Source organism: Salmo salar, chromosome 11, assembly GCF_965601325.2.
Source record: "Salmo salar chromosome 11, fSalSal1, whole genome shotgun sequence".
Lineage (NCBI taxonomy): Eukaryota > Metazoa > Chordata > Actinopteri > Salmoniformes > Salmonidae > Salmo > Salmo salar.
The window spans coordinates 115,585,440-115,609,644 of record NC_138301.1 but is presented as its reverse complement, the minus strand read 5'-3'; the positions used below and the strand labels follow the sequence as shown (position 1 = coordinate 115,609,644).

At 44.2% G+C, this 24,205-nt stretch overlaps 2 protein-coding genes across 4 annotated transcripts; one reads left to right on the top strand and one right to left on the bottom strand.

Moving 5' to 3' along the window:
- Positions 1–190: 190 nt before the first annotated feature.
- Positions 191–2,977, bottom strand: LOC123725113 (uncharacterized). Its single transcript, XM_045688903.2, has 2 exons — positions 2,840–2,977; positions 191–745 (listed from the first exon to the last, which is right to left on the bottom strand). Exons 1-2 carry the CDS (start codon positions 2,975–2,977, stop codon positions 191–193), a joined length of 693 nt encoding a protein of 230 aa, XP_045544859.2.
- katnal1 (katanin p60 subunit A-like 1) lies at positions 2,926–23,155 on the top strand. 3 transcript variants are annotated; one of them, XM_014129722.3, is made up of 11 exons: positions 2,926–3,039; positions 4,931–5,128; positions 5,293–5,453; positions 6,245–6,416; positions 6,655–6,782; positions 6,895–7,000; positions 12,869–13,027; positions 13,813–13,939; positions 15,343–15,477; positions 15,742–15,868; positions 18,482–23,155. In XM_014129722.3, exons 2-11 carry the CDS (start codon positions 4,967–4,969, stop codon positions 18,678–18,680), a joined length of 1,476 nt encoding a protein of 491 aa, XP_013985197.1. In that variant the 5' UTR covers positions 2,926–3,039; positions 4,931–4,966; the 3' UTR covers positions 18,681–23,155. The 3 variants fall into 3 exon arrangements, with proteins under 3 accessions (XP_013985197.1, XP_082814428.1, XP_013985198.1); XM_014129723.3 differs by having other exon boundaries at positions 2,936–3,039; positions 4,935–5,128; XM_082958302.1 differs by lacking the exons at positions 6,655–6,782; positions 6,895–7,000.
- Positions 23,156–24,205: the final 1,050 nt, after the last annotated feature.

Sequence of the window (24,205 nt, the reverse complement as noted above, 5' to 3'; positions counted from 1 at the left end):
GTGGTATTGATGCTAAAATATGTGGGAATAATAAAAGTTAATATAACACTAGTTATATGAGCAGTTATTGTATTGGTTTACAACAGAACAAACAAACCAGCTCTGATAGCATGTAACTTTCTATTTCAAGTCTTTTCTTAGAATGGCCAGGCGTGGAGTGGCCAGGTGTGGAATGGCCAGGCGTGGTTTGTCAGGCGTGGAATGGCCAGGTGTGGTTTGGCCAGGTGTGGTTTGTCAGGTGTGGTTTGGCCAGGCGTGGTTTGGCCAGGCGTGGTTTGGCCAGGCGTGGAATGGCCAGGCGTGGAATGGCCAGGCGTGGTTTGGCCAGGCGTGGAATGGCCAGGCGTGGTTTGGCCAGGCGTGGAATGGCCAGGCGTGGAATGGCCAGGGGTGGTTTGGCCAGGGGTGGTTTGGCCAGGCGTGGAATGGCCAGGCGTGGAATGGCCAGGCGTGGAATGGCCAGGCGTGGTTTGGCCAGGCGTGGAATGGCCAGGCGTGGTTTGGCCAGGCGTGGAATGGCCAGGCGTGGAATGGCCAGGCGTGGTTTGGCCAGGCGTGGAATGGCCAGGCGTGGTTTGGCCAGGCGTGGAATGGCCAGGTGTGGAATGGCCAGGGGTGGTTTGGCCAGGGGTGGTTTGGCCAGGCGTGGAATGGCCAGGCGTGGTTTGGCCAGGCGTTGTTTGTCAGGGGTGGTTTGGCCAGGCGTGGTTTGGCCAGGCGTGTTTTTTTCCTCCTGCGGTTGGTGCTGGCAGCTCGGATGATGCACTTCCCAAATGGCACCCTATTCCCTTTAAAGTACACTACTTTTGACCAGGACCCATAGGGATCTGGACAAAAGTAGGGCACTATATAGGGAATAGGGTGCCATTTGGGATGTAGCCCTGGAGTCTTGACCCCAAAAAAAAGCAGACTTATATAGCCAGCTGCACCGTGTCTACACCATTTCCAAATGTGTTTTTGATTTCAGATTCAGAATAATGTTTCCTTTGCTCCTAACTAACTACCTCCACAGCACTGCGGAGGGCTACTGTACAGCTTTCCAGTGTTGAAATGGACAATGGCCTGACATCAACGTGTTCCTAATGTGTTTTCGATTATGCCAATTGTAATTATAACCCATGTCAGTGTTCACAGGAATGTCGTAGTGAAATTGTTACAACAATAAACTGATTGAACACATCACTTCTAATCAGGCCTTGAGTTTTTTTTTCTGATCAGTTGGAAATAGAGGTCAGGAAATTATTCTGACAAATGATAACATTTATTTTATGTGAATAAAATCATACCTTCTTCTTTCACAGCTTTTTTCTTTCCTTCAAGGACATACAGGTAACCCTAATCCACTATCAACATTCAAACAACTAGATAAGGCCACTGCATGACTGTTCAAGGGTCGAACCACAGAGAACAACATATTAATTCAATTTCAATTTAAGGGGATTTATTGGCATGGGAAACATATGTTTACATGGCCTAAGCAAGTGAAATAAACAATAAAAGACTTACAGTAAACATTACACTCACAATAGTTCCAAAATAATAAAGACATTTCAAATGTCATGTTATGTCTATATACAGTGTTGTAACGATGTGCAAATAGTTGAAGTAAAAAAAGGGAAAATAAATAAACATAAATATGGGTTGTATTTACACTGGTGTTTGGTTTTCACTGGTTGCCCTTTTGTGGCAACAGGTCACATATCTTGCTGCTGTGATTGCACACTGTGGTATTTCACCCAAAGATGTGGGAGTTTATCAAAATAGGATTTGTTTTTCGAATTCCCTGTGGTTCTGTGTAATCTGAGGGAAATATGTGTCTCTAAAATGGTCATACATTTGGCAGGAGGTTAGGAAGTGCAGCTCAGTTTCCACTTAATTTTGTGGGCAGTGTGCAAATAGCCCGTCTTCTCTTGAGAGCCAGGTCTGCCTATGGCGGCCTTTCTCTATAGCAAGGCTATGCTCACTGAGTCTGTACATAGTCAAAGCTTTCCTTAATTTTGGGTCAGTCACAGTGGTCAGGTATTCTGCCACTGTGTACTCTCTGTTTAGGGCCAAATAACATTCTAGTTTGCTCTGTTTTTTTGTAAATTATTTTCAATGTGTCAAGTAATTCTCTTTTTGTTTTCTCATGATTTGGTTGTCTAATTGTGTTGCTGTCCTGGGGGTCTGTGGGGTGTGTTTGTGTTTGTGAACAGAGCCTCAGGACCAGCTTGCTTAGGGGACTCTTCTCCAGGTTCATCTCTCTGTAGGTGATGGCTTTGATATGGAAGGTTTGGGAATCGCTTCCTTTTAGGTGGTTGTAGAATTGAATGGCTTTTTTCTGGATTTTGATTAGCGGGTATCGGCCTAATTCTGCTCTGTATGCATTATTTGGTGTTTAACACTGTACACAGAATATATTTTAGCAGAATTCTGGTGTTTGTCCCATTTTGTGAATTCTTGGTTGGTGAGTGGACCCCAGACCTCACAACCATAAAGGGCAATGGGTTCTATAACTGATTCAAGTATTTTTTGCCAGATCCTAATTGTTATGTGGAATTATATGTTCCTTTTGACGGCATAGAAGGCCCTTTTTGCCTTGTCTCCCAGATTGTTCACAGCTTTGTGGAAGTTACCTGTGGTGCTGATGTTTAGGCCTAGGTATGTATATATTTTTGTGAGCTCCAGGGCAACGGTGTCTAGATGGAATTTGTATTTGTGTATTTTTTGGAACACCATTCATTTTGTCTTGCTCTCTCTCTAGTCTAGAACAAAGATGTACAAAGAATGCATTGTTTAACCTCCAGCTTCGATAAAACAATTTAATCCAGACAATGTAGTGAAAATTCTGTAAGCATACCCATGTCATTATATTGTGACAGTCTGTTCTGTTCTTGATGTTGACTGACGTCATCCATGAAGTCCAGCGGCCCCGCCTCTTCCTCTTCTTCCCCCCCATATGATCGTCATTCTCCACACGGCGTCTCTCCGCGGCCATGGTAACAACACCGTCTAACGGACTACTGCAGACAACAACAGAAACAAGTGCTTTTCTTTGAGGTATAATCATATTCTTTTCATGCACAGAGTTGTAAATACTAGCTATTTCTTTGTCTTTGGGTTTTTGTGCCATACTTGCGCGGACGTAATTTATTCGAAACGAGAGGGTATTTTCTTGCCATGCGATCCGTTTTGTTATCTGGCCTAAGCTTGGGGTGTAACTGACTGGAGGTTTATGGGAAATGTTGTTTTCTTTACACATACTGCTGATCAAAATAGATGGAGAGATGTCTGGGTCTGAACTACAAGACCAGGGTCCTGATTTGCGAAGATAGATTTTATGGATAATGTGCATTCTTTGAAATGTTTCCTGCTGATGTTATTATTGTTGATTCACATACTAGCCCATTAGTAATGCTAATGATAATGGTTGACATATTTACCTTAGCAAGCTAGCTAGCTACATTGTAAAAATCATGTTTGCTAGCTATTTTAGCTAACTATGAAACCCATCTGGATTAAGTAGTGCTACATTAAATAGGCTTTGAAGTTAATGTAGTTAGTTTAGCTACTAGGAATATATGGTTAATGAAAGGTATGCAAGTGTAACCGGAATGAAGGGGCACTGCTATCAACTATAGGACATCCTGCTTACCATGGGATAAGATTATATTTATCTAGGCAGGTCAGTTAAGAACAAATTGTTATTTACAATGACGGCCTACACCGGCCAAACCCGGACGACGCTGGGCCAATTGTGCGCTGCCCTATGGGACTCCCAATCACGGCCGGGTTGTGATACAGCCTGGATTTGAACCAGGGTGTCTGTAGTGACACCTCAATCTCTGAGATGCAGTGCCTTAGACCGCTGCCACCCGGGATCCTACTGCTTGTCTAGCACAGGGTTTCCCAAACTCGGTCCTGATAACCTCTTAGCTCCTCACGGTTTGATAACCTCTTAGCCCCTCACGGTTTGGTAACCTCTTAACCCCTCACGGTGTGATAACCTCTTAACCCCTCACGGTGTGATAACCTCTTAACCCCTCACGGTGTGATAACCTCTTAGCCCCTCACGGTGTGGTAACCTCTTAGCCCCTCACGGTGTGGTAACCTCTTAGCCCCTCACGGTGTGGTAACCTCTTAGCCCCTCACGGTTTGGTAACCTCTTAGCCCCTCACGGTTTGATAACCTCTTAGCCCCTCACGGTTTGGTAACCTCTTAGCCCCTCACGGTTTGGTAACCTCTTAGCCCCTCACGGTTTGGCAACCTCTTAGCCCCTCACGGTTTGGCAACCTCTTAGCCCCTCACGGTTTGGCAACCTCTTAGCCCCTCACGGTTTGGCAACCTCTTAGCCCCTCACGGTTTGGTAACCTCTTAGCCCTCACGGTTTGGTAACCTCTTAGCCCCTCACGGTGTGATAACCTCCTAGTCCTCCAGTCTATACAGTTTATTATATCTAACTCTTGAGTTTGCTCATACTCCAATTGAAACTAGTATCTGCAAACCCTGGCTGTCCAAACAGTCAATTGATTTCAGATAGTATGTAGCTAGCTAGTTAGCTAGCTAATCCGAACATAGTAAGTCTGACAAGCCAACTCTACACACTGAAGAAAGGGATCATATGACACAGCCAGCAGTAGAGCAAGATAAAGGGAACCCAGAGCTCTCACTACTGTTTGACAACAGTTCCCATTGTTAGTAAAGCCTGTGAGCCATGCCATGATCTTGGTTTACTTGCGTCACTTTTACATTCTCAGGGCTGAGATCATGTCATTACTAATATAGCTTAGTTTCAGAGTAGTGACTTGCAGGGTACAACAAGTCAACTAAAGAAAGGGAGAGATACCCGCACACTGATGATGATTGCTTCAGTTTTATTGTGCAACATTTCGACCTGAAGATCGAAGGAGAACTTTCATCCTAATGTAGCCTTCTTCTGTTTCCCTGCCAGACAGTTCCAGCACAGAGACATTGTCCTCCATTTAAGATGAACCTGGCAGAGATCTGTGACAACGCTAAGAAGGGCAGAGAGTATGCTCTGCTGGGGAACTATGACTCCTCTATGGTCTACTACCAGGGAGTGATCCAGCAGATACATAAACACGGCCAAGCCCTCAGAGACCCTGCACTCAAAGTCAAGTGGCAACAGGTGAGACTCTCCCAAACACATGCATTACACATACATGTTGCAGCATAGAAGCATTGGTAATAAGACATTATGAACGCTCATGCATGCTTAACAAGAAATAATGTGATGTACCGGTTGGCTAAAAGTGTTACTGAAATGTCCTCTCTCGCTCTCTCTCGCTCTAGGTGAGACAGGAGTTGTTGGAGGAGTATGAGCAGGTGAAAGGCATTGTGGGAACTCTGGAGAGTTTTAAGGTGGACAAGCCAGCTGACTTCCCCGTCCCTCAGTCTGAGGAGGGGCCTAGAGACCCTGCAGTGTGGCCCCCACCCACACCTGCAGAGCACAGGTACATGGAGTGCCTGAGACCTAACACAATTCTTCAGGTCTCAGGCAACCTTATTCATCACTTGTGCCTGGTTCCCCCAAACCAGCTCCATTACTGAGTGGAGAGAAGGAAATCTGATGGGGTAAACAGCACTTTGGCTGTGTAAGGTCTCATTTTTAACAAAGAAACAAGTACAGAGCTCAAGTTACTATCTTAAGGCAACATCATGTGGAGTATTGTAGCGTTAACACTGTGTGGTGTGTGTGGACATATCAGTGTGTTGTTATCCACTGATATGAGACGAGGAAATGCCACTTAACCAAATGATCCCCTCTTGAAGTTGACAAGCTGCTGCTTCCTATTGTATGTTCAGCTGCAGCAGCACATGGCAGAGAGTAGGCTACACATCTTCTGAATAGCATGATGATTACATTGACAGGACCATCATAAAAAGGTTACATGCTGCATAGTTTCATTCACTAGCTGTATGTCTTATGACTTTCTAAAATAGCCTATAGGCCCTGTAGCATCGTACAGCCACCATGATCTCTCAAACTGACGTTCTGTTTCGCTACACTGATTGGACTTTGATTGCTTCATGGAAAATGTCTGTCTGTCTGTCTGTCTGTCTGTCTGGTCTGTCTGTCTGTCTGTCTGTCTGTCTGTCTGTCTGTCTGTCTGTCTGTCTGTCTGTCTGCCTGTCTCTGTTTGTGTGTGTCCCTGTGTGTCTGTCTGCCTGTCTCTGTTTGTGTGTCCCTGCGTGTGTGTCTGCCTGTCTCTGTGTGTCCCTATGCGTGTGTGTGTGTGTTTAGGGCCCCTACTGCAGTGAAGCGTCCTAACAGTGGGGTGAAACCCCAGCAGAGGAAGGACTCTCCAGGTATGCAGCCCAGAGGGGCTCCAGGAGGGAGGGGCCAGACTAACCCTAAAACAGACCGCCCTGCCCCCAGGGATGCCCCCCGAGGCACCAAGGTCAGAGACGACAAGGTCAGTGTACAGCTGGAGATACTACACTTACACTGTTAGGGCTGGTTTCCTGGACACATGAAGTCCTGGACTGAAAATCATGCTCGATCTCTATTTAAATAACTTTTTTAGTCTAGGACTAGACTTGATCTGTGTCTGGGAAACCGGCCCTTAAACTCGCATGTCTGTTGTCCCAGGGTAAGAAGAGTATAAGGTGGGGAAGTTAAACTTGTGTTAAACGTGTGTGTGTGTCCTGCAGGGTAAAAAGGCTGTAGCAGAGGGAGCAGGGGATGGAGAGCTGAAGAAGTTTGATGGTTCGGGGTACGACAGTGACTTAGTGGAGGCACTGGAGAGAGACATCGTCTCCCGCAACCCCAACATACACTGGTACATTAAACACATCCTTGCTGACCTGTGTGTGTTTGTGTCACTCTGACTCACTCACTTTGTGTGTATCACTGTAGGTCTGACACATTGCTGGTGTGTGTGTGTGTTCCAGGGGGGACATTGCTGACCTGGAGGATGCTAAGAAGCTGCTGAGAGAAGCGGTGGTTCTGCCCATGTGGATGCCAGACTTCTTCAAGGGTATACGCCGACCCTGGAAGGTAACACACACACACACACACACACACACACACACACACACACACACACACACACACACCAGCAATGTGTCAGACCTACAGTGATACACACAAAGTGAGTGAGTCAGAGTGACACAAACACACACAGGTCAGCAAGGATGTGTTTAATGTACCAGTGTATGTTGGGGTTGCGGGAGACGATGTCTCTCTCCAGTGCCTCCACTAAGTCACTGTCGTACCCCGAACCATCAAACTTCTTCAGCTCTCCATCCCCTGCTCCCTCTGCTACAGCCTTTTTACCCTGCAGGACACACACACACGTTTCGCTACACTCACACTAACATCTACTGAAAAAATATATATATTTGACACACACACACTTAAAAGGCAATGAGAGAAGAGTACCTTGAGGAGTCGTGTATGAAGTGGTCAGTAGGGGCTGTAATGTGACCTTATTACCGGCAGTCAGGAGTCATGACCACAGGCAAATTCCATGTGACCGCTGAGTCACGGTAACTAGGCTTCTCCAAAACTGCGGTCTGATGCCGCTGATGGTCATTAGTAGTCTACCAAACTTGTTAACGGCCGGTCGCTAACAGCCTGGTACTCAGTGCTCTATTGTCCCTCTAATCACTCTGCCAATGCAAATGAAATGTAAATAAATGAACGCTCCAGGAGAGCCCTGGCACTCAGAGTTTGAGTGGAATAGGATCACCTGTTGCTTAGCCAGAGTCAGATCATCATAGCTGGTTGATGCATGGAATGAAATAACTGTTTCTATAATCCCATATTATAGTACATTTCTATAGGCTATGCAATTGTGTGAGAAAACAGAGTTTCTATTAAAAAGAGGAGGATCCCATCAGCTTTCTATAGGCTTGGCCTACTATATTTATTTCTCATAATATTAATCATGTTGCTTCTCTTTACAACCGGAGTAGCTTTCCTGGCTGGCATCAATATGAACTGTGGGAAAAGCGTCCTCCATTCGCTATTTACAGTGGGGGGAAAAAAGTATTTGATCCCCTGCTGATTTTGTACGTTTGCCCACTGACAAAGAAAGGATCAGTCTATAATTTTAATGGTAGGTTTATTTGAACAGTGAGAGACAGAATAACAACAAAAATATCCAGAAAAACGCATGTCAGAAATGTTATAAATTGATTTGCATTTTAATGAGGGAAATAAGTATTTGACCCCCTCTCAATCAGAAAGATTTCTGTCTCCCAGGTGTCTTTTATACAGGTAATGAGCTGAGATTGGGAGCACACTCTTAAAGGGAGTGCTCCTAACCACAGCTTGTTACCTGTAAAAAAGACACCTGTCCACAGAAGCAATCAATCAGATTCCAAACTCTCCACCATGGCCAAGTAAGATAAATTGTTTATAAATGGAGAAAGTTCAACACTGTTGCTACTCTCCCTAGGAGTGGCCATCCTGCAAAGATGACTGCAAGAGCACAGCACAGAATGCTCAATGAGGTTAAGAAGAATCCTAGAGTGTCAGCTAAAGACTTACAGAAATCTCTGGAACATGCTAACATCTCAGTTGATGACACTTAACAAGAATGGTGTTGATGGGAGGACAACATGGAAGAAGCCACTGCTGTCCAAAAAAAAGCATTGCTCCACGTCTGAAGTTTGCGAAAGTGCACCTTGATGTTCCACAGCGCTACTGGCAAAATATTCTGTGGACAGATGAAACTACAGTTGAGTTGTTTGGAAGGAACACACAACACTATGTGTGGTGGGGGGGGAAAAAAGGCACAGTACACCAACATCAAAACCTCATCCCAACTGTAAAGTATGGTGGAGGGTCATCATGGTTTGGGGCTGCCTCAGGACCTGGACAGCTTGCTATCATAAACTGAGGAATTCATTTTTCCGTTGATCAAGAGATTTTGCAGGCGAATGTTAGGCTATCTGTCCGCCAATTGAAGCGCAACAGAAGTTGTGTGATGCAACAGGACAACGACCCAAAACACAAAAGTAAATAAACAACAGAATGGCTTCAACAGAAGAAAATACGCCTTCTGGAGTGGTCCAGTCAGAGTCCTGACCTCAACCCGATTAGTTTAAGCAGACTGTGTTTGTCCATTTGTCATGGACTTCAGAAAAGAGCAAAGGGAGCAAACCCATATCCACATCAACAGGACAGCAGTGGAGAAGAAGGAAAGTTTAAGTTCCTCGGTGTACATATCATCGACAAACTGAAATGGTCCACTTACACAGACAGTGTGGTGAAGAAGGCGCAACAGCGCCTCTTCAACCTCAAGAGGCTGAAAAAATAAATAAATTGGCTTGTCACCTGAAAACTGTCAACTTCTACAGATGCACAATTGAGAGCATCCTGTTGGGCTGTATCACCGCCTGGTACGTTAACTGCACCGCCCACAACCGCAGGGCTCTCCAGAGGGTGGTGCGGTCTGCACAACGCATCACCGGGGGCAAAATACCTGCCCTCCAGGACACCTACAACACCCGATGTCACAGGAAGGCAAAAAGATCATCGAGGACAATAACCACCCGAGCCACTGCCTGTTCACCCCGCTTCCTTTCAGAAGGCGAGGTCAGTACAGGTGCATCAAAGCTGGGACAGAGAGATTGAAAAACAGCTTCTATCTCAAGGCCATCAGATTGTTAAACAGCCATCACTAGCACAGAGAGGCGGCTGCCTACTTACAGACTTGATATCATTGGCCACTTTAATAAATGGAACAGTAGACACATTAATAATGCCACTTTAAGAATGTTTACATATCTCGCATTACTCATCTCATATGTATATACTGTTTCCTTCACTAATTATTCTTTACAATCTGTTGCATCTTAGCCGCTCTGTCACTGCTCATCCATATATTTTATATGTATATATTCTCATGCCATTCCTTTACTAGATTGTGTGTATTAGGTTTTATAGTGGAAGTTGTTAGGTATTACCTGTTAGATACTGCTGCACTGTCGGATCTAGAAGCATTTCACTACACTCACAATAACATCTGCTAACCATGTGTATGTGACCAATACAATTTTATTTTATTGTTGTGGCCTAGATGAAGATCAGATCAAATTTTATGACCAATTTATGCAGAAATCCAGATATTTCCAAAGGGTTCACATTATTTTTCTTGCCACTGTAAGTCTCTCATGGCTCAAAGTGGAGGAGAGATCGACAAGCTGAATGCATTGAGGTGTCTGTTAAAACTACTGGCACACAGCTCGGACACCCATGCATACCCCACAAGGCATGTCACCAGAGGTCTCTTCACAGTCCCCAAGTCCAGAATAGACTATGGGAGGCACACAGTACTACATGGAATTCTATTCCACATCAGGTAACTGATGCAAGCAGTAGAATCACATTTAAAAAAAAGATAAAAATACACCTTATGGAATAGCGGGGAATGTGAAGAGACACAGACACACATAAACATGATAAGACACATACTCTACACACATGCACTTTGTATTGATGATATGTGGTAGTAGAGTAGTTGCCTGAGGGAACACACTTAATGTGTAATGAAATGTCATGTAATATTTTTTATTTATTGTATATAACTGCCTTAATGTTGCTGGACCCCAGGAAGAGTAGCTGCTTCCTTGGCAGCAACACCTAATGGGGGATCCATAATAAATACAAATATAAGGAACCTGGCATGTGTCTGACATAATGCATATCGCTAACTAGCTAGCTGGTTAGCTAAATACCATTTAGCTAAATGCACTAGCTAGGACAAAACAAATGTTAGCTGGTTGCTACCAATGGTGTAGATCAGCATGTTATTTGTACAATGGCATGTTCTGAATCAATCTATTAAAAAATGTTTTGTCTAAATGTAACATCTATTCAAGTGGTGCCTTGGGAAACACTGACCAACCCTTTGGTAGATTTTATGTGGTGCTCCTAACTTTTTAAAGTTAGGAGCACCTGTGCTACCAATGGAAAAACCTTAATTTAGAGCCCTTGCCCTCAGGCCCAATCACATGATTAGGGGGTCAATATTTCATTGGTGTCTCAGTGTCACAACCAAACACATACAGTGGGGCAAAAAAGTATTTAGTCAGCCACCAATTGTGCAAGTTCTCCCACTTAAAAAGATGAGAGGCCTGTAATTTTCATCATAGGTACACTTCAACTATGACAGAGTAGGATTTTTTAATGAATTTATTTGCAAATTATGGTGGAAAATAAGTATTAATCAATAACAAAAGTTTATCTCAATACTTTGTTATATACCCTTTGTTGGCAATGACACAGGTCAAATGTTTTCTGTAAGTCTTCACAAGGTTTTCACACACTGTTGCTGGTATTTTGGCCCATTCCTCCATGCAGATCTCCTCTAGAGCAGTGACGTTTTGGGGCTGTCGCTGGGCAACACGGACTTTCAACTCCCTCCAAAGATTTTCTATGGGGTTGAGATCTGGAGACTGGCTAGGCCACTCCAGGACCTTGAAATGCTTCTTACGAAGCCACTCCTTCGTTGCCTGGGCGGTGTGTTTGGGATCATTGTCATGCTGAAAGACCCAGCCACGTTTCATCTTCAATGCCCTTGCTGATGGAAGGAGGTTTTCACTCAAAATCTCACGATACATGGCCCCATTCTTTCCTTTACACGGATCAGTTGTCCTGGTCCCTTTGCAGAAAAACAGCCCCAAAGCATGATGTTTCCACCCCCATGTTTCACAGTAGGTATGGTGTCCTTTGGATGCAACTCAGCATTCTTTGTCCTCCAAACACGACGAGTTGAGTTTTTACCAAAAAGTTCTATTTTGGTTTCATCTGACCATATGACATTATCCCAATCCTCTTCTGGATCATCCAAATGCTCTCTAGCAAACTTCAGACGGGCCTGGACATGTACTGGCTTAAGCAGGGGGACACGTCTGGCACTGCAGGATTTGAGTCCCTGGTGGCGTAGTGTGTTACTGATGGTAGGCTTTGTTACTTTGGTCCAAGCTCTCTGCAGGTCATTCATTAGGTCCCCCCGTGTGGTTCTGGGATTTTTGCTCACCGTTCTTGTGATCATTTTGACCTCACGGGGTGAGATCTTGCGCCAGATCACCATCCCTCTAAGATGGTGATGGTTCTGGAGCCCCAGATCGAGGGAGATTATCAGTGGTCTTGTATGTCTTCCATTTCCTAATAATTGCTCCCACAGTTGATTTCTTCCAACCAAGCTGCCTACCTATTGCAGATTCAGTCTTCCCAGCCTGGTGTAGGTCTACAATTTTGTTTCTGGTGTCCTTTGACAGCTCTTTGGTCTTGGCCATAGTGGAGTTTGGAGTGTGACTGTTTGAGGTTGTGGACAGGTGTCTTTTATACTGATAACAAGTTCAAACAGGTGCCATTAATACAGGTAATGAGTGGAGGACCGAGGAGCCTCTTAAAGAAGAAGTTACAGGTCTGTGAGAGCCAGAAATCTTGCTTGTTTGTAGGTGACCAAATACTTATTTTCCACCATAATTTGCAAATAAATTCATAAAAAATCCTACAATGTGATTTTTCTGGATTTTTTTTCTCATTTTGTCTGTCATAGTTGACGTGTGCCTATGATGAAAATTACAGGCCTCTCATCTTTTTAAGTGGGAGAACTTGCACAATTGGTGGCTGACTAAATACTTTTTTGCCCCACTGTATGTCACACGAAGACTATGTAGTGTAGGAATGCATGGTTTCTTACATGTGAATGAATGAGTACAGTGAACAGTTTTGAATGTTGACATGTATGGATGGATATTCAGAGGCTGCTCTGTCATACACCACTCAGGCCTGTAAGTGGTGATGCTGTACAGTAGAAATTCATGTAGATTGGAAAAGATTGGCCTACTGTCAGCACGATCACTCTGTATGCAATATATGGTGTGTGTGTCTCTTTCTCTCTACCAGGGTGTGTTGATGGTGGGCCCACCAGGGACAGGGAAGACCATGCTGGCTAAAGCCGTGGCTACAGAGTGTGGCACCACCTTCTTCAACGTATCCTCCTCCACACTCACCTCCAAATACAGAGGAGAGTCTGAGAAACTGGTTCGCCTGCTCTTTGAGATGGTGAGTCTTTGTGTGTGTGTGGTCTCTTGTGACGGATGGAAAAACCAAATGAGCAACTTTCTGAGGCCAGCTCTCACATTTTCATTTGGTTCTGGGTTGGAGAGTGTATGATGTGGGCAGTGCTGTCTCTAGACCGTCGGAGGACCTAAGTGAGATTAACGTTTTAGTGCTATCTTGTGGGACAGTGTTAAAGTAAATTCCCAGCAATTCTACACATTTTGCCATGTTCATATGACATCTGTATGATTTTGACTAACAAAGTCAATGGGGGGCCCCTGAGCACATGCCCCTGCGTGCCTGGTCAGTAATATGGAGATGATTAGCCTAGTACAAGGTTTATATAGCTGACTAGACTACCTTACCTAGCAGTCCATATTGCTTTTCTTTTTTGCTGACGTGGGATAATTGAGTGACTGACAGAACAAGTGGAAAACTGCTGATGCACTACCACATTTTGAAATGACACCTTGTGTATTCTAACTCTCTACAGTAAATTGTTTTTTTTGGGGGGGAGGGGGGGCCTAGAATACACGGGGCCCTACAGGTCTGCTTATAGGAAGAGGTGGGGTGTGTTTTTGTGCTTTTTTTAAATAACATTCTTCAGAACCATGTTCTACAAGATGTTGACATAGAGATGTAAAAGATAGAAAGCTATGTTTTAATAGAAGAGATCATTATAAGCATGTTTTGTTGAATAGATGTTGAAAAAAATTCTGTCTGGTTGCTGGGGAATCCTCAATGAACCTTTTGTTTTGAATGAACCTTTTCTCTCCATTTGTGTCCAGGCGAGATTCTATGCCCCGACCACCATCTTCATAGATGAGATAGACTCCATTTGTGGGAGTCGAGGGAAGTCGGACGAACACGAAGCCAGCCGCAGAGTCAAGTCAGAAATACTGGTACAGATGGACGGTGAGAGAAGCTGGAGGAAGGAAGGAGGAGATGGTGGGGCAGAGGGAGAAAGCGAGAGTTCACTGATTTCTGAATATGTTGTTTCTAACTCGGCTGCTGAGGTGTGTTTTTGGCGAAAAGTGTCTGACTGTACCGTTGTTGTCCAGATGTAGGGAGAGCTATCAGACTGTACCATTGTTAGCTCTCCTTACACCTGGATAACAATGCTACAGTCTGATAGCTCTCAGGTGTAAGGAGAGCTATCTGGACTGTACCATTGTTATCCAGGTGTAAGGAGAGCTATCCTGACTGTACCATTGTTATCCAGGTGTACAGGAGAGCTATCAGACTGTACCATTGTTATCCAGGTGTAAGGAGAGCTATCTGACTGTACCATTGTTATCCAGGTGTAAGGAGAGCTATCAGACTGTACACATTGTTATCCAGGTGTACAGGCAGAGCTATCTGACTGTACCATTGTCATCCAGGTGTAAGGAGAGCTATCAGACTGTACCATTGTTATCCAGGTGTAAGGAGAGCTATCAGACTGTACCATTGTTATCCAGGTGTAAGGAGAGCTATCTGACTGTACCATTGTTATCCAGGTGTAAGGAGAGCTATCAGACTGTACCATTGTTATCCAGGTGTAAGGAGAGCTATCAGACTGTACCATTGTTATCCAGGTGTAAGGAGAGCTATCTGACTGTACCATTGTTATCCAGGTGTAAGGAGAGCTATCAGACTGTACCATTGTTATCCAGGTGTAAGGAGAGCTATCAGACTGTACCATTGTTATCCAGGTGTAAGGAGAGCTATCAGACTGTACCATTGTTATCCAGGTGTAAGGAGAGCTATCTGACTGTACCATTGTTATCCAGGTGTAAGGAGAGCTATCTGACTGTACCATTGTTATCCAGGTGTAAGGAGAGCTATCTGACTGTACCATTGTTATCCAGGTGTAAGGAGAGCTATCAGACTGTACCATTGTTATCCAGGTGTAAGGAGAGCTATCAGACTGTACCATTGTTATCCAGGTGTAAGGAGAGCTATCTGACTGTACCATTGTTATCCAGGTGTAAGGAGAGCTATCAGACTGTACCATTGTTATCCAGGTGTAAGGAGAGCTATCAGACTGTACCATTGTTATCCAGGTGTAAGGAGAGCTATCTGACTGTAGCATTGTTATCCAGGTGTAAGGAGAGCTATCTGACTGTACCATTGTTATCCAGGTGTAAGGAGAGCTATCTGACTGTACCATTGTTATCCAGGTGTAAGGAGAGCTATCTGACTGTACCATTGTTATCCAGGTGTAAGGAGAGCTATCTGACTGTACCATTGTTATCCAGGTGTAAGGAGAGCTATCTGACTGTACCATTGTTATCCAGGTGTAAGGAGAGCTATCTGACTGTACCATTGTTATCCAGGTGTGGGGGGAGCTTCAGAGAATGACGATCCCTCTAAGATGGTGATGGTTCTGGCTGCTACTAACTTCCCCTGGGACATCGACGAGGCACTACGGAGACGACTGGAGAAGAGAATCTACATCCCACTGCCTACAGGTGACCTCTGACCCCTCACCTTTTAAACCTAACCTCTGATCTATATCCTCCTGCCTACAGGTGACCTTTAACCTTTCAACCCTAACCTCTACCCTTACCCTGAACCTAAGATGCGGAGATCCTGTTTCATACACATGTCTTGCATATTAACCTATTGTTAAAATGTATCTGTTGTGCAGAACATTCACATTGTTGTACAGTTATACCTGTATGTCTTTAGCTGTAGGGTGTGTTGTTAACCCCCATTCCTGTGTGTGTGTGTAGCTGTGGGTCGTGCTGAGCTGCTGGGGATCAGTCTAAAGGAGGTGGATGTGGCTGATGATGTGGACCTGGCTCTCATCGCTGACAAGATAGATGGATACTCTGGAGCTGACATCACCAACGTCTGCAGGTCTGTGCTGTGTGTGTGTGTGTGTGTGTGTGTGTGTGTGTGTGTGTGTGTGTGTGTGTGTGTGTGGGGGGGGGGGTTATTCTATCCTTTTGGGGACTTTAGGCTAGTAAAACAAGGAACATTCTCCCTCATGGGGACATTTCCCATATACCCATGAGGACAAAAACTATAGAGGTTAGGGTAAGGGGTTAAGTTTAGGGCAAGGGGTTAGTGGTTAGGGTTTAGTTTAGGGTAAGGGGTTAGTGGTTAGGTTCAGGGTTAAGTTTAGTGTTAGCATAAAGGGTTAGGATTAGGGTTACAGGTTAGGGAAAATAGGATTTTGAATGGTAATTCATTTTTAGTGTTCTTGTGAGACTGTTCCCATGACTGACCCTTGTGTGTGTGTGTGTGTGTGTGTGTGTGTGTGTGTGTGTGTGTGTGTGTGTGTGTGTGTGTGTGTGTGTGTGTGTGTGTGTGTGTGTGTGTGTGTGTGTGTGTGTGTGTGTGTGTGTGTGTGTGGGGGGGGGTTATTCTATCCTTTTGGGGACTTTAGGCTAGTAAAACAAGGAACATTCTCCCTCATGGGGACATTTCCCATATACCCATGAGGACAAAAACTATAGAGGTTAGGGTAAGGGGTTAAGTTTAGGGCAAGGGGTTAGTGGTTAGGGTTTAGTTTAGGGTAAGGGGTTAGTGGTTAGGTTCAGGGTTAAGTTTAGTGTTAGCATAAAGGGTTAGGGTTAGGATTAGGGTTACAGGTTAGGGAAAATAGGATTTTGAATGGTAATTCATTTTTAGTGTTCTTGTGAGACTGTTCCCATGACTGACCCTTGTGAGTCGTGACTAGTTGTGCGGCATTGTGTGTGTGTGTGTGTGTGTGTGTGTGTGTGTGTGTGTGTGTGAGCTAAGGTCACAGTCATGGCTCTTGGCCAGGGGCATCCCCTGAACACACCCTTTATATAACAGAGAGAGTTGAGTCCACAGAGGGAGGGAGGGGGGGGTGGAGAGGGAAGGGAGAGAGAGGGACAACAATGTGTCCTCAGGAGGTCAGGCCTCTGTATGTGACCCATTAGATGTGTGCATTACATTTTAGTTATGCGTACATTCGGAAATTATTAAGACCCCTTGATGTAATCCACATTTTGTTACGTTACAGCCTTACTCTAAAATGTTTTTTTTTTAAACAATTACTTAAAGCAAAAATAGGTTTTTAGACATTTCTACACGTTGATTAAAAATAAGATGCCTTATTTACGTAAGTATTCAGACCCTTTGCTATGAGACTTGAAATTGAGCTCAGGTGCATCCTGTTTACATTGATCATCATGTTTCTACAACTTGATTGGAGTCCATCTGTGGTAATTTCAATTGATGGACATGATTTGGAAGGGCACACACCTGTCTATACAAGGTCCCACAGTTGACAGTGCATGTCAGAGCAAAAACCAAGCCATGAGATCTAAGAATTGTCCGTAGAGCTCAGAGATAGGATTGTGTAGAGGCATAGATCTGGGGAAGGGTACCAAAACATTTCTGCAGCATTGAAGGGCCCCAAGAACACCGTGGCCTCCGTCATTCTTAAATGGAAGAAGTTTGGAACCACCAAGACTCTTCCTAGAGCTGGCCGCCCGGCAAACTGAGCAATCGCGGGAGAAGGGCTTTCGTCAGGGAGGTGACCAAGAACCTGATGGTCACTCTGACAGAGCTCCAGAGTTCCTCTGTGGAGATGGGAGAATCTTCCAGAAGGACAACCCTCTCTGCAGCACTCCACCAATCAGGCCTTTATGGTAGAGTGGCCAGACGGAAGCCACTCCTCAGTAAAATGCTTGGAGTTTGCCTTAAGGCACCTAAAGGACTCTGTCCATGAGAAACAAGATTTTCTGGTCTGATGAAACCAAGATTGAACTCTTTGGCCTGAATGCCAAGCGTCACGTCTGGAGGAAACCTGGCACCATCCTTACGGTGAAACATGGTGGTGGCAACATCATGCTGTAGGGATATTTTTCAGCGGCAAGGACTGGGAGACTAGTCAAGATTGAGGGAAAGATGATCAGAGAGATCCTTAATGAAAACCTCAGACTGGGACAAATGTTCACCTTCCAACAGGACAACAACTCTAAGCACACAGCCAAGACAACCCAGGAGTGGCTTCAGGACAACTCTCTGAATGTCCTTGAGTGGCCCAGCCAGAGCCCGGACTTAAACCCGATTTTTAACATCTCTGGAGAGACCTGAAAATAGCTGTGCAGCGACGCTCCCCATCCAACCTGACAGACTTTGAGGATCTGCAGAGAAGAATGGGAGAAACCCCTCAAATACAGGTGTGCCAAGCTTGTAGCGTCAAACCCATGAAGACGGCTGTAATCGCTGCCAAAGGTGCAAATATTTCTAAAAACCTGTTTTGTATAATGCAGAATTTTGGCTTGATTGATGAGGGGGAAAAAACAATTTAATAATATTTAATAAGGCTGTAACGTAATAAAATGTGGAAAAAGTCAAGGGGTCTGAATACTTTCTGAATGCACTGTATCCAGGTTTTTTTGTGTTGAGATCAGAGCTCTGTATGAAGAACGCATCTACCGTTAAATAAACTGTCTCTGTCTCTGAGTGTGCCATGTGTGTCTGCCCCCACAGAGATGCGTCTATGATGGCTATGCGTCGGCGTATCCAGGGCCTCTCTCCAGAGGAGATCAGAGCTCTGTCTAAAGAAGAGCTTCAGATGCCTGTCACCATGGACGACTTCACAATTACCTTGAAGAAGATCTCCAAGTCTGTCTCCGCTGCCGACTTGGAGAAGTACCAGGCCTGGATGGAGGAGTTTGGATCTGTTTAGAGAGAGGACACAGCACCAGGAGTGAAGAAAGGACTGTAAGAGCAGAGTGGGAGAGGATCAGTGGGGATTGGAGGGGGAGAGGACCAGTGGGGATTGGAGGGGGAGAGGACCAGTGGGGATTGGAGGGGGAGAGGACCAGTGGGGATTGGAGGGGGAGAGGACCAGTGGGGATTGGAGGGGGAGAGGACCAGTGGGGATTGGAGGGGGAGAGGAGCGTGGGAGAGGACCAGTGGGGATTAGAGTGGCAGAGGACCAGGAGAAAGAGACATGTATGTGAAGTGTAGAGGAACTAGAGGAGGTTGTGACTGGTGAAGAACTAGAGGCCAAGAGTGTGAACCAAGAGGATTGAAGTGTGTAAAGCGGAGACGAATGGACTGGAGTGTTTGGCTGAGATTTAAAGGGTACATCTCAATAGTCTAAAGTTGCTTCCTCTCTTCGTCCCCTTGTCTACTTCTCCTTGTCTCTTCGTCTCCTTGTCTCTTCGTCTCCTTGTCTCTTCATCTCCTTGTCTTCCTCTGTATCTGTTGGTCCCTCCCTCCCTCCACTCACTACTCCTCCATGTGTCTGTGGAGATGGAGTCTGTCACTGCATCTAAAATGGCAGCCTATACCCTATATAGTGCACTAGGGGTCTGGTCAAAAGTAGGGCACTAAATTAGGGAATAGGGTGCCATTTTGGATGCAGCCTGTGAAACTCTTCACAGACGCCTTGGACTGATACTTGAATGGACACCTACAGACACTATCCACCACACACATTCACCAGGAGATGAACTGTATCTGGACAGGTTGGTTGAATGGTTCAGCTGTTCATTTGACCACCTAGCTATCACAGTGTCTGGAAATGTAGATAATATACTGAACAAAAATCTAAATGCAACATGCAACAATTTCAAAGATTTTACAGAGTTACAGTTCATATAAGGAAATCAGTAAATTTAAATAAATTCATTTAGCCCTAGTACATGGATTTCACATGACTGGGAATACTTATAGGCATCACATATCTTAAAAAAAAAAAAAGAGGGGCGTGGATCAGAAAACCAGCCAGTATTTGGTCTGACCACCATTTGGCTCAGGCAGCGCGACACATCTACTTCATATAGAGTTGATCAGGCAGTTGATGGTGGCCTGTGGAATGTTGTCCCACTCCTCTTCAATAGCTGTGCGAAGTTGCTGGATATTAGCTGCAACTGGAACACGATGTTGTACACGTCGATCCAGAGCATCCCAAACATGCTCAATGGGTGAGATGTCTGAGTATGCAGGCTATGGAAGAACTGGGACATTTTCAGGGTCCAGAAATTGTATACAGATCATGCTGAAACATGAGGTGATTGCACAACAATGAGCCTCAGGATCTCATCACGTACACTACCGTTCAAAAGTTTGGGGTCACTTAGAAATGTCCTTGTTTTTGAAAGAAAAGTAAAAATAACAAAATTGATCAGAAATACAGTTTTGACATTATTAATGTTGTAAATGACTATTGTAGCTGGAAACGGCTGATTTTTAATGGATATCTACATAGGCTTACGGAGGCCCATTATCACCACTCCTGTGTTCCAATGGCACGTTGTGTTAGCTAATCCAAGTTTATCATTTTAAAAGGCTAATTGATCATTAGAAAACCCTTTTGCAATTATGTTAGCACAGCTGAAAACTGTTGTTCTGATTTAAAGAAGCAATAAAACTGGCCTTCTTTAGACTAGTTGAGTATCTGGAGCATCAGCATTTGTGGGTTTGATTACAGGCTCAAAATGGCCAGAAACAAATAACTTTCTTCTGAAACTCATCAGTCTATTCTTGTAAATGAAGACTATTCCATGCGAGAAATTGACAAGAAACTGAAGATCTTGTACAATACTGTGTACTACTCCCTTCACATTACAGCGCAAACTGTCTCTAACCAGAATAGAAAGAGGAGTGGGAGGCCCCGGTGCACAACTGAGCAAGAGGACAAGTACATTAGAGTGTCTGGTTTGAGAAACAGAAGCCACAAAAGTCCTCAACTGGCAGCTTCATTAATAGTACCCGCAAAACCCCAGTCTCGACATCAACAGTGAAGAGGCGACTCCGGAATGCTGGCCTTCTAGGCAGAGTTCCTCTCTCCAGTGTCTGTTCTTTTGCCCGTCATAATCTTTTATTTTTATTGGCCAGTCTGAGATATGGCTTTTTCTTTGCAATTCTGCCTAGAAGGCCAGCATCCGGAGTCGCCTCTTCACTTTTGACGTTGAGACTGGTGTTTTGCGGGTACTATTTAATGAAGCTGCCAGTTGAGGACTTTTCTCAAACTAAACACTCTTATGTACTCTTCTTGCTCAGTTGTGCTTCGGGGCCTCCCACTCCTCTTTCTATTCTGGTTAGAGACAGTTTGCGCTCTTGTGTGAAGGGAGTAGTACAAAGCGGTGTACGAGATCTTCAGTTTCTTGGCAATTTCTCGCATGGAATAGCCTTCATTTATCAGAACAAGAATAGACTGACGGGTTTCAGAAGAAAGTTATTTGTTTCTGGCGGTTTTGAACCTGTAATAGAACCCACAAATGCTGATGCTCCAGATACTCAACTAGTCAAATGAAGGCCAGTTGTGTTGATTTAAAGAAACAATACAAGAGTTTTCAGCTGTGCTAACACAATGGCAAAATGGTTTTCTAATGATCAATTAGCCTTTTAAAATGATAAACTTGGATTAGCTAACACAACGTGCCATTGGAACACAGGAGTGATGGTTGCTGATAATGGGCCTCTGTACGCCTATGTAGAAATTCTATTAAAAATCTGCCGTTTACAGCTACAATAGTCATTTACAACATTAACAATGTCTACACTGTATTTCTGATCAATTTGATGTTATTTTAATTGAAAGAAAAATATATTTTTTTGTCCAAAACAAGGACATTTCTAAGTGACCCCAAACTTTTTAACGGTAGTGTAATAACTCTTGCATTTTATCGATGGCAATTTGAATGCACATTGTGTTTGTTGTCCGTAGCTTATGCCTGCCCATACCATAACCCCACCGCCACCATGGGGCACTCTGTTGACATCAGCAAACCACTCACCCACACAACGCCATACATGTGGTCTGCGGTTATGAGACCATTTGGATATACTACCATAATCTCTAAAATTACGTTGGCGGCAGCTTATGGTAGAGAAATGAACATTAAATTATTTGGCAACAGCTCTGGTGGACATTCCTGCAGTAAGCATGCCAATTGCACGCTCCCTCAAAATCTGTGGCATTGTGTTGTTACAAAACTGCACATTTTAGAGTGGCCTTTTATTGTTCCCAGCACAAGGAGCACCTGTGTAATGATCATGCTGTTAAATCAGCTTCTTGATATGCCACACCTGTCAGGTGGATGGATTATCTTGGCAAAGAAGAAATGCTCATTAACAGGGATGAAACAAAGAGAGAGAATAAGGTTTTCGTGCTTATGGAACATTTTAGGGATCTTTTATTTCAGCTCATGAAACATGGGACCAACACTTTACATGTTGTGTTTATAATTTTGTTCAGTGTAGTTAGGATAGCTACTGTAACTAGTATACTAGTTAGTTAGTGTAGCTACTGTAACAAGTATACCAGTTAGTTAGTGTAGCTATTGTAATGAGTATACTAGTTAGTTAGTGTAGCTACTGTAACAAGTATACTAGTTAGTGTAGCTACTGTAACAAGTATACTAGTTAGTGTAGCTACTGTAACAAGTATACTAGTTAGTGTAGCTACTGTAACTAGTATACTAGTTAGTTAGTGTAGCTACTGTAACTAGTATACTAGTTAGTGTAGCTATTGTAATGAGTATACTAGTTAGTCATCACTGATGAACACTACTCACACAGATGTTTATTGATCACTAGACTGTTGGATGTTATGTGTGTTTATAACCCAGTACCACAGAAAGAGTCAGTGTAGTAGTGTGTAGGCGAGGGTGTGTGTGTGTGTGTGTGTCATATTTCATCTGGAGACACACTAACTAACCATTCTTCAACTGGGGCGGTACTGATTTTTTTCTTTAGTTTTTAAAAACTTCATCTCATTCCTTTTCTTTAGTAATGTAATTTTAATTTATATGAATTGTACGCACGTTATGATTCGCATTCCTGAATGTTTTAAGTGAAAAGGAAAATGGAATCTTGTCATTGTGTTTTTATTGTCTGAAGTTTTGGAACACTGGAGAAGTAACAGAGCTGTAGAATGGCTGTATGAGTCCAAAATGGGACCCTATTGCCTATGTACTGCTTTACATTTGACCAGCTCCCATCCCATAGGGACAACAAGTAGTGCACTGTATAGGGAATACAGCCATTTAGGACAGAGTCATATGGGTTTGTCAAGTAGGTGTAAGACCAAGTCTAGTACAGCACAGGTACAGAGTTGTGAATTAGAGGAGCTAGGTCACCTCACTGTTTGGTGTTTTCACATGTCATTTGTCATTGATCAAAACGAGAATATTAAAGTGTTGACAGATATTCTGTGTGATGTGATGGATGGAGGGAGAGAGGGAGGGCGGAAGCAAGGGAGGGAGGAAGGAAGGAAAGGGAAATGTGTAATTTAACACATCTGTGTATTGACCACTGAGCAATCAAATCAAATCAAATCAAATCAAATTTATTTTTATATAGCCCTTCGTACATCAGCTGATATTCTCAAAGTGCTGTACAGAAACCCAGCCTAAAACCCCAAACAGCAAGCAAAGCATGTGAAAGAAGCACGGTGGCTAGGAAAAACTCCCTAGGAAAAACTCCCTAGAAAGGCCAAAAACCTAGGAAGAAACCTAGAGAGGAACCAGGCTATGAGGGGTGGCCAGTCCTCTTCTGGCTGTGCAGGGTGGATATTAAAACAGAACATGGTCAAAATGTTAAAATGTTAAAATGTTCATAAATGACCAGCATGGTCAAATAATAATAATCATAGTAGTTGTCGAGGGTGCAACAAGCACGTCCGGTGAACAGGTCAGGGTTCCATAGCCGCAGGCAGAACAGTTGAAACTGGAGCAGCAGCACGGCCAGGTGGACTGGGGACAGCAAGGAGTCATCATACCAGGTAGTCCTGAGGCATGGTCCTAGGGCTCAGGTCCTCCGAGAGAAAGACAGAAAGAGAGAAAGAGAGAATTAGAGAGAGCATATTTAAATACACACAGGACACCGGATAAGACAAGAGAAATACTCCAGATGTAACAGACTGACCCTAGCCCCCCGACACATAAACTACTGCAGCATAAATACTGGAGGCTGAGACAGGAGGGATCAGAAGACACTGTGGCCCCATCCGATGATACCCCCGGACAGGGCCAAACAGGCAGGATATAACCCCACCCACTTTGCCAAAGCACAGCCCCCACACCACTAGAGGGCAATACCTCTGTCAACTTGACTGTCAGTGTTAAGTGTAACATCATGACCCATATCATTACTGTACCCAGTGTGCACAGCCTACAATAACCTTTAGCTCACTTAGCTACGCTGTGTATGCTGGACCTACGTCAGAGAGACGAGCCCCTGTCTGCCCAGCCGGAGGAC